This window comes from Gopherus evgoodei, chromosome 1 (assembly GCF_007399415.2).
Source record: "Gopherus evgoodei ecotype Sinaloan lineage chromosome 1, rGopEvg1_v1.p, whole genome shotgun sequence".
NCBI lineage: Eukaryota > Metazoa > Chordata > Testudines > Testudinidae > Gopherus > Gopherus evgoodei.
The window spans coordinates 214,752,354-214,769,968 of NC_044322.1; the positions used below are offsets into that span (position 1 = coordinate 214,752,354).

The 17,615-nt window shown below is 44.3% G+C and overlaps 1 protein-coding gene across 3 annotated transcripts in view; it reads left to right on the forward strand.

Annotated features, from left to right (window-relative positions):
- Positions 1–17,615, forward strand: part of CASR (calcium sensing receptor) — a 190,409-nt gene that overhangs the window by 157,323 nt on the left and 15,471 nt on the right. For all 3 annotated transcript variants that reach the window (XM_030535075.1, XM_030535095.1, XM_030535085.1), the window contains 2 exons: positions 6,089–6,319; positions 12,125–12,248. In XM_030535075.1, the coding sequence (XP_030390935.1) occupies positions 6,089–6,319; positions 12,125–12,248 (355 nt within the window). The remainder of the gene's footprint in view (positions 1–6,088; positions 6,320–12,124; positions 12,249–17,615) is intronic.

A 17,615-nucleotide genomic window follows, 5' to 3' on the forward strand; every position in this document is an offset into this window, starting at 1 on the left:
GTTTGTCATTTCATCAAAGGGTATGAATATGCACTAACCTTTGAAACTTGAGTAGATTCCCCAAACTTCTGTCAAAAACACACTGGCTTAGATAAAACATTAAAATAAGTTCATTAACAACAGAAAGATAGATTTTAAGTGACTATAAGTGATATAGGCATAGAAGTGCAGAATTGGTTACAAAAAGAAATAAAAGATAAAATCACACTCTAATTCCTAAACTTTATCAAGCTAAGTCAAATGTGAAGCAATAAGGTTTCTTCTCTTCTTCAAGTGCTTGCTCATGTTGATTCCATTCTAGGTGTGCGCGCACCCACATGCATGGCCGTCGGAGATTTTGCCTTAGCAGTACCCGTTGGGCAGGCTGTAGTGCCCCCTGGAGGGACGTACTCATGCTGCAGTATATCAGGTGCCACCAGCCCTATGCCTGCTCAGTTCCTTCTTACCACCCATGGTAGTCAGCCAGCCTCTCTTGCCTGGTTGTCTACCATTTTGAGCTTCATGCCTTAAGGCCATTGTATATACTTCACTTTGCTAGTCTTAAGTAGTTGTCAAGTAGTTCTTAAATAGTTGTTAAGTATGAGTTAGTTAGTAGTTAGGATCCCAGCGGAACTTTTCCCCAGACGGGGAATGCCCTGGTCTCCGGGTTCAAGCCCCACTCGGACTATACCAGTGAGTGACTCCCACAGCAGCTGCCTTAAGTGCCTGGGGGAGTCACATATTAAGGAGTGGTGCCAGATCTGCAAAATTTTCAGCCCCGCACCCAGAAGGAGCAGCACATCCACCTCAGGGCTCTCCTGATGGAGTCTCTCCTCTGCCCAGCTTCCGAGCCATCCAGCCAGGTTGCACCAAGTGCCTCAACCTCCATGTGCAGCACATTGCCAGCACCCAACTCCTCACAGCACCGTTCACCATCGCCGGTGCCAAAGAAGAAGGCCAAGGAGCGCTCCCCGGCACTAAGCATGATGGCCCAGGGTCATTTATCAAGAGACCCAGGCCTGTCCACCAGACTGTTCTGGAGCCACGTGATCATGCGTCCCCAGCTGGGGTGTCCAGCCTCCTAAAAGGTCCACCACTGACTCTTAGGAGCGGTATGGGACCAGCACTCCTGCCAGGGAGCTAAAAAGTGGTGTGCCTGGCCTGCCAAGTATTCTTGCCCCTCTGAAGTGCAAGGTGGTGCAGGTCCTGATGGACAATACAGCCATGATGTACTAAATCAGCAGGCAAGGAGCCAGGTCTTCAGCCCTTTGTCAGGAAATGCTCAGCCTCCGAGACTTTTGTGTGCGGCATGTCATTCATCTGGTAGCTGCCCACCTACCCGGAGCCAAGAATGTCCTGGTGAATTGCCTCAGCAGGAGCTTCTTGTCTCGCCACGAATGGTCGCTCCATCTGGAGGTGGTCAGCCTGATCTTCTGCAGGTGAGGGACTCCCCAGGTGGGCCTGTTCACATCCAGACAGAACAGGAAGTGCCACATGTTCTGTTCTCTGCAGTGCAGGGACAAAGGCTCCCATGTTGGGCATCTTCCTGATTCCGTGGTCGGGAGCGCTGATGTACACCTTCCCACTGGTACTGCTGATCCACAGAGTCCAGCTCAAGGTAAAGCAAGACAAAGCATTGATCATCATCATAGCTCTGGTATGGCCTTATTAACACTGGTTCAGTGTGCTGCTGAGTCTCTTGGCATCCATCCCACTGCAGCCACCTCTTTGGCTGGATCTGCTGTCACAGAACCATGGCAACCTGCTGCACCTGAACCCAGAGTAGCTGCACTTGACAGCCTGACTGCTGCGTGGCTGAGGGTGGACAAACGGGGGTGTTGCACTGGTTCCAGCAGGTCCTGGAGGGCAGCAGAAAACCACCAGGGTGACCTACAGGCAAAGTGGAAGAAGTTCATATGTTGGGCCTTGGATTGTCACAATAGGGCAGCTGAGGCCCAGCTGCAAGACATACTTGACCATTTACTGCACCTTTAAGCATCAGGGTCTGTCACTATCTTTGATCAAGGTACACCTGGTGGCCATTTCGGCGTTCCACCCTCTGCTTCAAGGCCGGTCGGTCTTTGCCCATCCCAGGATGGGGCGTTTCCTGAAGGGTTTGGAGCGCCTTTACCTGCATGTCCAAGACCCAGTTCCCCCTTGGGACCTGAAGCTTGTGCTGTCCAGATTCATGGGTCCCCCCTTCGAACCCTTGGCTTCCTGCTCCCTTCTTCTTCTTTCCTGGAAAGTGGCCTTCTTCATCACTAACTTCAGCCTGTAGGGTGTCTAAGATGAGGGCACTCATGTTGGAGTCACCCCGTATGGTCTTGTACTGGGACAAGGTCCAGCTGCATCCACACCCGGCCTTTCTTCCCAAGATCATCTCTGAGTTCCATACTGGTCAAGATATTTACTTACCAGTCCTTTATCCAGAGCCTCATGCTACAGATGACAAGCGCAGGCTGCATACCCTGGACGTCAGATGGGCACTGGCCTTCTACATTGATAGAACAAAGCTGTTCCGTAAGTCAATGCAGTTGTTCGTTGCTGTCGTTGACCAGATGAAAGGTTGCCCTGTCTCAGCCCAGAGAATTTCATCTTGGATCATGGCCTGCATCCGCTTTTGCTATGCATTCAGCGGTTCATTCGACTAGGGTGCAGGCATCATCAGCAGCCTGCCTCATGCAGGTGCCAGTCCAGGAGATCTGTCGGTCTGTGACCTGTTCGTCTGTCCACACATTTGTGTCACATTATGCCCTGACTCAGCAGGCTCGAGACGATGTTGGCTTCGGCAGAGCAGTGCTGCAAGCTGCTAGACTGTGAACTCTGAGCTCACCTCTGTTGATTCTGCTTGTGAGTCATCTAGAATGGAAATGACATGAGAAAGCACTTGAAGAAGAAAAAACGGTTACCTACCTTGCTCATGTCCATTCCATTATCCACCCTCTTGCCCCTCTATTGGAGTGGTTGGCAAGAAGGAACAGAGAGGGCGTAGAGCCGGCGGTGCCTGATATACTGCAGCATGAGGGCCAGGGGGCTCCACAGCCAGCCCTACAGGTACCGCTAAGGCAAAAATCTCTGACGGCCTCGCAAGTAGGCACGTGCACACCTAGAATGGAATGGACATGTGCAACACATCTCGAAGAACAACAGTTACAAAAGGTAGGTAACCGGTTTTTTCCTTACCCAAAAGTCTACAGCAGTCTGTGCACACTGGAAAGTCTTCCAGTTAGGACCACTTACCCCAAGTCAATAATGTTTCTTTTTTCGAAATGATCTTGTTGCCTTCAGTATGAGTAGGGGAGGAGAGGTGATCTGATGATGTCTCTGTCTCTTACTTTATAATCTCCTCCAGGTGCTGGAAAAATCCTTGCTGTGTCATGGGGTTAGGAAGCTCCCATTGTCTAGGTGTTTCACACCCAGTCCTTCATATGAATTGCAAATTCTTGCTTGCACCTTCCATATACATGAGGCTTGACATGTAATGCTTGTTTTACAGTTCCTTTGTTATTTCTAGAGGGCTGGTGAGTGGGCGTTCCCCAGACTCACAACATGTTTCAGTAACAAACATATAGCAAAATCTCAGAACTTCATATATAATGATGACACATACTTTTCAACCAGACAGTAACATTCAACAGATTGACTTTTCCAGTGATACCTCAGAAGGTATACTTTGTACAAGATTTATCATAGTTTTGTAAAAGTGCTGACCATAATAAGGTAGACTGTCACAGGAACATAGAAAAATACCCGATCAACAAAGCAAAGTATGAATTTACATATATAGGGATACCAAATATACACATTCCCAAGGGTACAATCTGGACTGATGGAAAACTGTGTCCCCTCAATTATCCAAACTGGGGTGCCTCTAACACTGCTTCGCTGTGAAAGCAACCACTCCCGGTCAGCTCACACAAAGCGTCCAGCATGTAAATCCAGGGGTGGACAACCTTTCAGACGTGGTGTGCTGAATCTTCATTTATTCACTCTAATTTAAGGTTTTGCTTGCCAGTAATACATTTTAACATTTTTAGAAGGTCTCTTTCTATAAGTGTATAATATATAACTAAACTCTTGTTGTATGTAAAGTAAATAAGGTTTTAAAAATGTTTAAGAAGCTTCATTTAAAATTAAAGTAAAATGCAGAGGCCCCCGGACTGGTGGCCAGGACCTGGGCAGTGTGAGTGCCACTGAAAATCAGCTCACGTGCCGAAGGTGGCACCAGTGCCATAGGTTGCCTGCCCCTGATGTAAATCACTCCCAGCTATATTATATGAGTGCTATAGCCAGCCGCCTATGAATTACATTGCAGGGCAACACCAGCAAACTCCCAGTCTCAGACTTCCCCTCCCCGCCCCGAAATGTGCATCCTGTACTGCCCAGCCCTCTCCTGGACAACACAAGCTCATATAAAGTCCTTCATTTCATTGATACAAAATGATATGCACAAATCTTGTTACCTCAAATGGAGTTTCCCAAACACTGCAATCCAAACACACACTTGTTGAGAAAAATAATAAAACAAATTTCTTAACTACAGAAAGATAGATTTTAAGTGGTTACAAGTAATGAGGCATAAAAGTTAGAACTGGTTACAATGAAATGAAGGTAAAATGCAACTAACACCTAACTTAACAAACTAAGTGAATTCAAAGCAAAAGATTTCTCTCACCACATGCTTTAGCAGTCTTACTGACTGAACTCCTTTCAGACAGGGTCTCTGTCTAATGAGACTTCCTTTGACCTTCAAGTGTTGTCGACGCTGTGAGTAGAGATGAAGGGAGAGATGATTTGGAGCCTCTGTTCCATATCCAAGTTGAGATCCCCAAGACTCCAGATTCAAAAAAGAGGAACTACTACTGCCTCCATCCCTCTCCCCCTGCCCCACAGCTACACCTGCCTGATTGGAGGGCTCAGATAGGCAGGCCTAGTTTTGATTTCATTTGCTGTCTGAGGTTGTATGCATAGGAATAGGGAATGTGCTGCTCGTTGAGTTATTTTGATTATGTAATATATTTATAACTGATGTCAAGGGCACCTAGGAGTCAAGATATGTTCTTTTAAGTGTGTTATAAAAATGTAATTATTCAAATAAGTAATGATTAAGCATGAGCTATGAGAACATCCACAGTTATTGTAAATAGGAGAAAATGCTATAAGGGATAAAAACATCATGCTTGAGGGATAAAGCAGCAACTAACTGGCAGGGATTAGAAAGAAACTTCCTATAAGGAGAAGTTATTCCTTAACTGTCAGTACAGGGTTCTTGTCCTTTCCTTTCATACATCTGGTTCTAGGCACTGTCAGAAACAAGATATTAGACTAAATAGACAACTGGCCCTATCTGGTATGGCAACTTCAGTGTTCCTAGGATTGTTTAACTGCTCACACCAAAACCACATCAGAGTTTAAGACAGGAAGTGAAGAATACTCTAGCTAAACTTCAGGGAGAATGTACAGAGGCAGAATATAATTATCCATATTGCAGTTTGACTAGGATGCCAGATCAACACAATTCTGGGAAAATGCCACAAGATCTCTAGGGCCTACAAGTTTTCAAGAGACTTAATTTAATGTTAGGTAATAATTGGAGATATACCAATCTCCTAGAACTGGAAAGGGACCTCAAAAGGTCATGGAGTCCAGCCCCCTGCCCTCACTAGCAGGGCCAATTTCTGCCCCAGATCCTGAAGTGGCCCCCTCAAGGATTGAACCCACAACCCTGGGTTTAGCAGGCCAGTGCGCAAACCACTGAGCTATCCCTTCCCCCACCATGTTCCATCTGGAATGAAGTGTATTTTTTATAAAATGAAGAAAAAAGCATTGAGTAATAGCTGCATGTCAGTCAAAAACTGATAGTTCAGTGAAGATCCAAGCAAAGGTGGGGAGTATGGTTTATATGTCACAGGCTGGCTAAGTGATGTGATATCCTCATTTAGTGACTGGTCCACATACAAGACAGGAGCCTGCTACTGCTCTGAGGTAATGAAGTCAGCTCAGTTGGTAGGGGCTTTGGGGTATTGTGCTGAAGGTACTGATGCTCCAGAAGTGCCCAGGAATGATTGTTCAATGCAGGTGTTCAAGACATTTTTGTCTCTCTCTCTAGATACTGAAGCATCTGCGTCATTTAAATTTCACCAGTAACATGGGGGAGCAAGTGGATTTTGACGAGTCTGGGGACCTGATAGGGAATTACTCGATTATCAATTGGCACCTGTCACCAGAAGATGGTTCTATCATGTTTGAGGAGGTCGGACACTACAATGTTTATGCCAAGAAGGGAGAGAGGCTCTTTATCAATGAAAACAAAATCCTGTGGAGTGGATTCTCCAGAGAGGTAAGTGCCATAGGTCACCTTATGGCCTCACCACGGTGTTTTCTAAATCTTTGAAAGCTGAGCCTTTCTTCAAGAAAATTAGATCTCACACACACACACACACACACACTCCCATTCCAGTGCCACCATGTGTTATTAAGGGCTCGTTCATCTTAATTTATGTATCCTCCATGCTCCTCAGCTAGTGCTTCACATCTCAATCTCTCATAGTTAAGAATGCTGATATTTAAAATAGTGTTGCCTCTTTTGGCCCCATTGGCTAGCCAAAATGTGGTGCATTACAAAGTTGTTTCTGTTAGGAAGAGAAATTGATTAGACGAGTCAGGTATATTCTTGGGTTTGGGTTGTTGTTTTTTTAAGAAGAAAATGGACACAAAGTCCCATTTCCCTCAGCACAATAGAAACAAACAACAGCAGGCAGTATCCTTGCTCAGAAATCCCCAGGTCTGCCACTCTAGCAGGCTCTGTGCCCAAGCAACTCAGTCACATTACTTCCTCTCAGGGATTTTTTTTTCCTTTCAGGAGGCTAGAAATCCATCTGCTGGCGTCCTATCTCCAATACCCACAATCTGTAATCTATATCCCGATTGAGCCCCTGCATTTACTACCAGGGCAAACCTCTGTTAATCTACCTACATTATTTCTGGGATGCCTTGCCATCTATTTTCTCAGGCAATAGCTTCCATTTTTTGCAGCTGGTTTATTATATACTACAGCCCCTTTTGTTGAACCTGATAGGTAGATTACACACACATTGATTTTAATTAGGTTTATGATTAACTTTGGAATTTAGGGCTTGTTTAGAAGAACACTTAGTGCACAGCAAACTGGGCTGCACTATTAATCTAGATAGGCTCCTAGATCCACTGCTTGCAGCCATTAGCATCTTTCAGCATAATAAAATCATTGTTAACCACTGACTTAGCATCTATTTAAATTAATGGGACAGTTCACACCTCAAAGCTATTGTTTCAGTCTCTCTGAAAGCTCATTCAGAAGGTTCTGCATCAGTTATACTTGCTTCACCTTTTGAAAGTTTTATTCACTACCTGAAATTTACACTTTTTAAAAATGAAAGTTCAGATTGGCAAACATTTAAGAGATCAGTCTAGAATCCCCACACTCAACTAATCCTACCCCTACCCTGCCTCACATCACAGTAGCTGAAAGAATACATGTTACACATTTGTAAGGAATGTGAGTGAGGGATTACAGCAGTAGTTGCAGAACCAGGAGTCTTGGGTTCCAAGCTCTGCTGCTGACTTATTGATTGGGCAAGGTCATTTCCCTTCTCTCTACCTCACTTTCCCTATTAATGCTGACTTTCACAAGGGGAATTTGAAAATCATTGCTGAAAGTTTGTAAAATAAATACTTCGAGATCCTTGGATAGAATGAGCAATAGACATGCCATGGGTCAGTGTTATTTGGAGCAGACACCTGACTGCAACACTGCTTCAGAGGTTTATAGGACCATAAGCAACAGGTCTAGAACTGTGGAGTTTCATGCCCAAAGCCCTATACTGAACAGTGTTACCTTCAACAGACCCTTTATCCCTATGATCCTCCAGTTGCTTTCAGTTCCTGCAACTGTCCAATAGGCCCCTGTTAGATCTCTCTCTCTGCCATCCTTGAGTAGTTGACTCTTAGGCCATGGCTACACTTACAGTTCTGCAGCGCTGGTAGTTACAGCTGTGTTCGTACAGCTGTGTAGGGCCAGTGCTGCAGTGTGGCCACACTGACAGCTACCAGCGCTGCAGTGTGGCCACATTTGCAGCATTTGCAGCGCTGTTGGGAGTGGTGCATTGTGGGCAGCTATCCCAGCATTCAAGTGGCTGCAATGTGCTTTTCAAAAGAGGGGGGTGGGGTGGAATGTGACAGGGAGCATGGGGGAGACAGAGAGAGTGGATTTTTGGAGCTGACACTGTTCTCAGCTCTCTGCCTTGCAAGTTGTAAGGACTGGAAGATACACAGTGCCTACCTTCAATCATTTTAAAAGTTTTGACCTTTCCCCCACCTGTCTCTTATTCACTAAATGCTAACTATGCACTCCTAAATAGCCGTCAGACCACATAAACAGTTGCTCAACATTACCCCTCCCTCCTCTCTCCTCAAGCAAACAGCTTTGAACATTCCAAAGCAATTCTCCTGCCTTCGCTGGCTCGCTCGCTGGAGCACAGAGCAGCTGTGTTTGTTTTTTAGCAAGTAGCTACGGGGAGATCGGAGTTCAGCCATTCTTCTGGTTTGTTGTGGACAGGAATTCTGGGATACCTCCTTATACCCCAGAGGCCAATAAAAGCGCTGGTGGTGTCCACACTTGCTGACCAGCACTGCATCACCAGCGCTGGAATCGCTACACCCGAGGCAGACCTGGTGTACAGCCAGCTCTGCAACCAGGGAGTTGCAGCGCTGGCTGTGCTTTGCAAGTGTGGCCACATCCTGAGTTGCAGCGCTGTAACCCCCTCACCAGCGCTGCAACTCTCCAGTGTAGCCAAGCCCTTATATTCCCTAGGCAAGTTCAGAGGCTAAAGTTCTGGATCTGGGAGCAGCAGCAATAAATTTCATTTCAAAAGAGATGTAAAAACTGAGATGCTAGCCCATTCTGATCATTAAAGATCCTCTGGCACTTTCCCCACAAGTTGTGGAAAAATTGTGAGCCCAAATTTTCTGACCGGATTCTAGACTAGGTAATTACATTCTTCTGGTTTAAGGTCCCCCTGCAGTATCAGTTGAGTACAGTATTCATCATCACTTCCTGACCTATACTATTGTGTGGCATTACTATACCGCATGAAACAGCTGTTATGTTCTATTGCAGAGGTGGTTGAGTTGGATCAAGATAGATGTAGTAACCCCTGTGTTTTTCTACATTTTAAGTTTGCAAAGCTTTTAAAGTCCCTTGAGAATGAAAGGCTTCTTTATGTATAACAGTTTATTATTGATTCATAGGTGATCTGTTGATCTATCCAACCATCTATCTGTCTTAGGCTTTTATACAGCTTCCATGTATAATCAAAAGCAATAGTATAATCCTTTGTGGACTTCAGGGAGTCTCTGACACTTTGAGTCAGATTTGTAAAACTAGTTAGGAACCTCAAGATGCAGCTAGATGCCTAGTGGGATTTTCAAAAGTGCCGAGGAGCTAGATCCACAAAGGGATTTAGGTAGTCCCACGTCTAACTCCTAATCACCTTGCTGCTCAGTGGAATTCATGTCCCAGAGTCAGGCCCCCAGACACACCCTAGGGAGCCACCTAAGCTGGCCAGTTCCATTTTGTGTATATAATTACATACTCCTTGAGCCGGATGAAGAGAGAAAAAAAGAGAGATTGACTCTGTAGCCTGGTGGTTAGGGCACAGATCCGAGAGGTAGGAAAGTCAGTTGAGACCCTGCTCCTAGTAATATTCAATTATTTCTACAAAGTGGAACAGCTCCCAAAGGACAGATTGAGAGACACCCACCCTGGAGCATGGTTATTAGGGCACGCACCTGGGAGTGGAAGTTTGAGTCCCTGCTCCAAATTAGGTATTGAAACCTAAATCTTCTGCATCCCTGGTGACTATAGCAGGTAGCCTAATCTCTGGGCTATTGGATAGATTTTTGCCAGCCCCAAAAGTCCCCACCTGGTTGTCCCCAGCTGTCTTTTGTAGGGTTGGGCGTGCTGTGAGCACACCTAGTAAATCAGGCCTCACAGATGACACAGGTAGGGAACACTAAGTTTGTGAATCCTGCTGGGACTTCAGCATGAGCAAGCACACTAAGCAGCTATCAGCTTCAGAACGTAGGCAGTCTTGTGCATGGCCACCGACAGAACTTTAGGCACCATGCGAATTTAGGTCCCAGGTGTTTTGAGCATCTCAATGGCAGTTAGGCACCTAAGTCCCTTTCAGTCCCTAGCCTATGGCACCTAATTCCCTTCATTTCAATGGTAGTGAGGTGCCTAGGAGCTTTTAAAAATCCCCTTAGGTGCCTATCTGCAATTTTAGGCACCTAAGTACCTAAAAATCTAACCCTTCTCCCTTTTAGGGGTTAAACCTTTTCTCAGAGTAGGGTACATTTTACATCTGCAAACTTAATCAGTGATGATTTTATGTTTTTGTTTTTTTCCAGGTCATTGATAAAAATTATATAGCGTACGGCCGAGAACTAATCCCTGCAGGATCTCATTGGAAATAGATGTGCTTGATGACAATTCCCCATTTGCAACTTCATTTTAAGACCTATTAGTTAGCAAGTTGTTAATTCATTTAGTGAGTGCCATGTTAACTTTATGTCGTTTCAATTTTTAATAAAAATGTAATGCAGCACCAAGTCAAATGCTTTACAGAAGTCTAAATAAATTCCATCAACCAAACATATCTCATCAAAAAGATGTGAAGTTAGTTTGACATGATCTGTTTTCCGTAAATCCATGTCGATTTGCATGAGTTGAATTCTTTATTAATCTAGTCCAGTATCAGTTGCTCCATTATTTTGCCTGGGATTGTTGTCAGGCTGACAGGTCTATAATTACCCATGTCAATCCATTTATCCTTAATAAACACTGGCACAGCATTAGCTTTCTTCCAGTCTTCTGGTACTTCCCCAGTGCTCCAAGACTTACTGAAAATCAGCATTAATAGATCAGTGCAATCCTCAGCTATCTCTTTAAAAACTTTTTGATGCAAATTTTCCAGACCTACTGATTTAATGTCTAACTTTAGTAGCTTCTGTTTAACATCTTCCTGAGATATTAGTGAAATTGAGAAAGTGTTATCATCATCATATGATGAGACTGCATTATGTTTTTTCCCCAAATCCAGAAGAGAAATAGCTATTGAGCTTTTGCCTTTTCTGCATTATTATTGATAATTCTACTTTTTTTAATGTAGTAATGGATCTATAACATTGCCAAGATTCTTTTTGTACCTAATATATTTTTAAATGCCTTATTATCCTTACTTCTGCTGGCCACAGATTTTTCTGTGCGTCCCATGGCTTCCCTTGTCAATTTTCTACAATTCCTAACTTCTGATTTATATTAATTACTATCAACTTCCCCTTTCTTCCATTTGGTGTATCTGTGTGTGTGTATTTAATTTCAATTCCCCTCTAGCCTAGATTGTTTTTTTTACCTGCACAGCCCTGTTCCTCAATAGCAGGATTGTGACTTTCTGGGCATTTAGTAAAGTGTTCTTAAATGACTCCCAATTATCATTTGTATGTTTGGGATTAAATTCTTCATCCCAGTTGATTTTGTTCATAATTGTTTTCAGCTTCGTGAAATCGGCCCTTAAAGCAACAAGTGTATGTGTATATATATATGGACTAGAGTTTATTCTGCTTGCATAATATAAATGTGATCAAGTCATGATTACTTTTACCTAAGCTACCATCATCTTTTACTTCTGTGGTCAGTTCTTATTTATCTGTTAGGACAAAGTCTAATATAGAATTCCCCTGTGTTGGCTGCAACATTTTTTGGGTTAGAAAATTGGAAAATATTGAGAGAGAGACCGACCAACCTTCTGGATGGGTATCTCTCCAGAATTTTATACTGTTCTCATCACCATAGTATCTGATCTTAGCACATTTTGTAATTTCTCACCAGAGTAGAATGTGTATGAGTAGGGTGACCTGATGTCCCGATTTTATAAGGACAGTCCTGATATTTGGGGCTTTGTCTTATATAGGCTTCTATTGCCCCTCAACCCCTGTAGTGATTTTTCACACTTGCTGTCTGGTCACCCTATGTATGAGCCCCTTCCCCATCGAGGTTCTGGATCATGCATTTGCATGTTTAACCAGACTACTCTTTGTCTTGCAGGTGCCAGTTTCTAACTGCAGCACGGATTGCCTCCCAGGTACCAGAAAAGGTATCATCGAGGGAGAGCCCACCTGTTGCTTTCAATGCGTGAAATGCTCTGACGGGGAATACAGTGATGAAACAGGTAATACGGAAAAAGCATGTGTGATTTGCAAAGATTCCTGTGAGCCCCTACTAATGGATCGTATTTGTAAGTGCAATTAATTCCCAGCCACTGTTCTAGTCTGCTAGAATAATGCTGAACTGAAGCAACAGAGAACTTGGAAAGTCCTCTGAGAGAATATCACATAGGAAAGATGCATGAAGAATGATTAGTTCCTTTTTTAAGTGAATTTGTGCTAGTGAAAGCTGCCAGATTCACAGACCTGAAGAATGAACCTCTCAATCATCCCCAAAATAGGTACAGCACATGCAGCAGCCTCCCTAGTTCAAATTGCCTCAAGGCGCTGCCAATAGACTTAATTGGGACCCTCTCTAAAGGGAAGAGGGGAGTTCAGTTTTTGTGGCTCATTAGTTTCCTAACCTCTGCTAAAAAAAAACCTGCTCTCAGCCCCCTCAGAGCCATGTCAGTCTTATCCCCTATTGCACAGTTCGGTTTCTTAAGGAAGAGAGATGGGAAAAGATTTGCTCAAGGGCACACAGGAAACCCATGGAAGAGCAACAAACAGTACCCAGGAATCTGACATCAGTATTCCTACTACACCATTGCAATAACTTTTGGTCCCCCAGCAACCGATAGGTGAAAAGCTCCATGATTCAATTCCAATCTGCATCCACCTTTTTTATGTTTATATAGTCCCCTTTTTATCAGGAAATTAAATCCATTCTGTAGCAGAATCCATTGTAATCAGACACCCCTGTATTCACCCTGCACAGATGAACATTTCCCTTAATTGAATTGGCTACCACAGTTTCTGCAGGAAATAAAGCAGATTGATATGACCTGGGGGCACAAATCAACTCCTATTGAAGTGAGAGTTTGATTAAACCATACAGTTCCACTCTGGAGGGAAAAGATAATAACAATTTTAGAGCAAATTGGAAATTTTTGAATTTCCAATGTCTCAGTCAGACTGATGCCTCAGGGTTGGGCACATCCCAGACAATGAAACCAAATTATTGTGTCAGCAAATTTCTGCATCCAAAACCACGCTGCACTCCAAAGTGCAGCCATCTCCTTGCCCTCACCGGCATCATGTGTCACAGTCCAGGCTGCAGCACTATTTAAAATGTGCTGCCACGTGTGTGAATCACATTCGTAGCATATCAGAAATGAATTACCATTCTTTAATATGGGGATATGATACCATATGTTTCTTGATTCAAATACTATAAGAAATTAAATCAATATGCATGTAATAGCTTATTTTGAATTAGATAGGAAACAGAAGTCCTGACCTCTGAAGTAAAGATCCCCTGGCACTTTTCTAAAGATTTAAGGAACGGTTTCTGCTACCCTGTTAAAATTCCAAAGGAGTGATTTTATTCTGCCTTTCTAAATTTCTTCTCCTATTTCAGTTGGATAAGTTACTTTTTTTCATTTCCTGTGCTTAACAGTTTTACAGTGTTTCTATACACAGTTAAACAATTGCTGCTCTTCACCCCAGCGGTAGTGTCTGGATCAGGCCGTAGGTGGCCCATGTGCACCGGTCAGTTACCATGTTATGGTCAGGAGACAACTGGTAGAATCACAGTTGAACAGGGTCAGGAAGTCAGGGTCAGGCACCAAGTTGCAGGTGGGAGGCAAGTGGTGGAGTCAGGGTCAAGCTGGGTCAGGATACTAGGAAGCCAAGGTCAGGTACCAAGTTACAATAGCATAGTCAAAGATGAACCAGGGTCAGAAGCCAAAGTCTAGGATCCACAGCAAGGCAAAGTCCGGAGCAAAAGCAGGCAGACAGTCAGTGTTGTTGCTCAGACAGCTCCTCATGATGGCTTTCTGACTTATATACCAGCATGAGCTAATCAGTGGGCTGCAGGGAGCCACCACTCAGGTCCTGCTGGGAGGTACTTCCTGTAATGTCTAGCTTCACAGTGTCCTCCAGCAGGAACCCAACCTAAGTTTCCAGTGGTGATGCAGAAGCTTCAGTAACCCACAGTCCCAGGTTCTAATCCTGCAGGTTCTTACATTGCCCTCCTTCAAGATGATGCCAGGTCAGTCTAGCTGTGATGAGTCCTGTATCATTCCCCCCACCAGGTCAAGGATGTGGATGTGGGAAGTGTCCAAGTGTGCTCCTCAGGGCTGTAGACTTCCCAGTCCACCAGGTGGCCACATGTCCATCGGGAATTGAGGTTACATGCACTTTTTACTCATCATGACCCTGCATTTTGACTGGTGGTGGGGTTCAGTCAGGGAAGGGGTTCTCAGTACAGAGCTTCAGAAGGGAAACATGAATGGGCCTCAGTCTGAAACTAAGTGGTTTGCAAGTCTATGGAGATAAACCACATTCAGGAGATGAGCAGTAGGCAAAAGGCAGGAGATTGCAGGGATGAAGTTGGCCATTTTAGTCAGACGGTAAGGCTGCTGTGCAGCCATCAGACCCTGGGAGCTCCACAATGAAGTCTAGGCTGATGGCCAAACAAGGCCTAGTTGGAGTCTCCAGGGGTACTAAGATACTGAGGGTTTCCATTCAAAACATCTTGGTACATGTACAGCACATGCAGGAGTCCACAAAAGCCTAGACTTTGGCCCGAATGCGAGACCACCAGAAAAAATAGGCAAGCATGCAGGAGATATTTCGGTGGCCAAAGTGACCCACCAGTGGAACATTGTGGCATGGTCATAGCACCTCCAGTCAGGGGCGCCCCAGAGGGCACATATGCACTCAACAAAGCATGTTATCCCATCCCTCACAGAATACTGTCTCTTAGCCCACAATGGCATAGACTCTGTTTTTGGGGCAAATGAGTCTTCTTTCAAGGCAGAATTGATAAGGGAGAGCCGGTCTTGCTGAATTGTGACATTGACAACATTACTAGTCTTGAGGAGGTGAGGGATCTCAGAAGTAAGTTCTTTGTTTTCCTGGTAGTATCTCACCTTCCGCAATAGAGCACTGGCTCTTCTATTTTGGTTTCCTGGGCAGTAGGTAATGAACTCGAACTCAGAGAAGAACGAGGCCCACTTTAACTGCCTCTGATTCAAAGATTGGGCCTTGCAGAAGTACTCCAGGTTCTTCAGGTCAGTAAAAACCTGTACTGTGCGCCAAGCTCCCTCAAGATGGTGACGCCATTCGTAAAATGCAGTTTTGATTGCAATGAGCTCCTTGTCCAGTATTCCATAGTTCATCTCTATGGGGGTGAGTTTTTGAGAGCAGAATGCACAAGGTAGCAGAACATAAGAACATAAGAACAGCCATACCGGGTCAGACCAAAGGTCCATCTAGCCCAGTATCTGTCTACCAACAGTGGCCAATGCCAGGTGCCCCAGAGGGAGTGAAGCTAACAGGCAATGATCAAGTGATCTCTCTCCTGCCATCCATCTCCATCCTTTGATGATCAGAGGCTAGGGACACCATTCTTTACCCTTCCTGGCTAATAGCCATTTATGGACTTAGCCACCGTGAATTTATCCAGTTCCCTTTTAAACATTATAGACTCATAGACTCTAGGACTGGAAGGGACCTCGAGAGGTCATCGAGTCCAGTCCCCTGCCCTCATGGCAGGACCAAATACTGTCTAGACCATCCCTAATAGACATTTATCTAACCTACTCTTAAATATCTCCAGAGATGGAGATTCCACAACTTCCCTAGGCAATCTATTCCAGTGTTTAACTACCCTGACAGTTAGGAACTTTTTCCTAATGTCCAACCTAAATCTCCCTTGCTGCAGTTTAAGCCCATTGCTTCTTGTTCTATCATTGGAGGCTAAGGTGAACAAGTTTTCTCCCTCCTCCTGATGACACCCTTTTAGATACCTGAAAACTGATATCAGGTCCCCTCTCAGTCTTCTCTTTTCCAAACTAAATAAACCCAATTCCTTCAGCCTTCCTTCATAGGTCATGTTCTCAAGACCTTTAATCATTCTTGTTGCTCTTCTCTGGACCCTCTCCAATTTCTCCACATCTTTCTTGAAATGCGGTGCCCAGAACTGGACACAATACTCCAGTTGAGGCCTAACCAGCGCAGAGTAAAGCGGAAGAATGACTTCTCGTGTCTTGTTTACAACACACCTGTTAATGCATCCCAGAATCACGTTTGCTTTTTTTGCAACAGTATCACACTGTTCACTCATATTAAGCTTGTGGTCCACTATGACCCCTAGATCTCTTTCTGCCATACTCCTTCCTAGACAGTCTCTTCCCATTCTGTATGTGTGAAACTGATTGTTCCTTCCTAAGTGGAGCACTTTGCATTTATCTTTATTGAACTTCATCCTGTTTACCTCAGACCATTTCTCCAATTTGTCCAGATCATTTTGAATTTTGACCCTGTCCTCCAGAGCAGTTGCAATCCCTCCCAGTTTGGTATCATCCGCAAACTTAATAAGCGTACTTTCTATGCCAACATCTAAATCGTTGATGAAGATATTGAACAGAACCGGTCCCAAAACAGACCCCTGCGGAACCCCACTTGTTATACCTTTCCAGCAGGATTGGGAGCCATTAACAACTACTCTCTGAGTACGGTTATCCAGCCAGTTATGCACCCACCTTATAGTAGCCCCATCTAAATTGTACTTTCCTAGCTTATCTATAAGAATATCATGCGAAACTGTATCAAATGCCTTACTAAAGTCTAGGTATATCACATCCACCGCTTCTCCCTTATCCACAAGGCTTGTTATCCTATCAAAGAACGTTATCAGATTAGTTTGACACGATTTGTTCTTTACAAATCCATGCTGGCTATTCCCTATCACCTTACCACCTTCCAAGTGTTTGCAGATGATTTCTTTGATTACCTGCTCCATTATCTTCCCTGGCACAGAAGTTAAACTAACTGGTCTGTAGTTTCCTGGGTTGTTTTTATTTCCCTTTTTATAGATGGGCACTATATTTGCCCCCTTCCAGTCTTCTGGGATCTCCCCCGTCTCCCATGATTTCCCAAAGATAATAGCTAGAGGCTCAGATACCTCCTCTATTAACTCCTTGAGTATTCTAGGATGCATTTCATCAGGCCCTGGTGACTTACAGGCATCTAACTTTTCTAAGTGCTTTTTTACTTGCTCTTTCCTTATTTTCTCTTCTAAACCTACCCTCTTCCCGTAAGCATTCACTATACTAGACATTCCTTCAGACTTCTCAGTGAAGACCGAAACAAAGAAGTCATTAAGCATCTCTGCCATTTCCAAGTCTCCCGTTACTGTTACCCCCTCCTCATTGAGCAGTGGGCCTACCCTGTCCTTATTGTTATAGTCCCAGCCTTCACAACCTCCTCAGGTAAGGAGTTCCACAAGTTGACTGTGCGCTGCATGAAGAAGAACTTCCTTTTATTTGTTTTAAACCTGCTACCTCTTAATTTCATTTGGTGACCCCTAGTTCTTATATTATGGG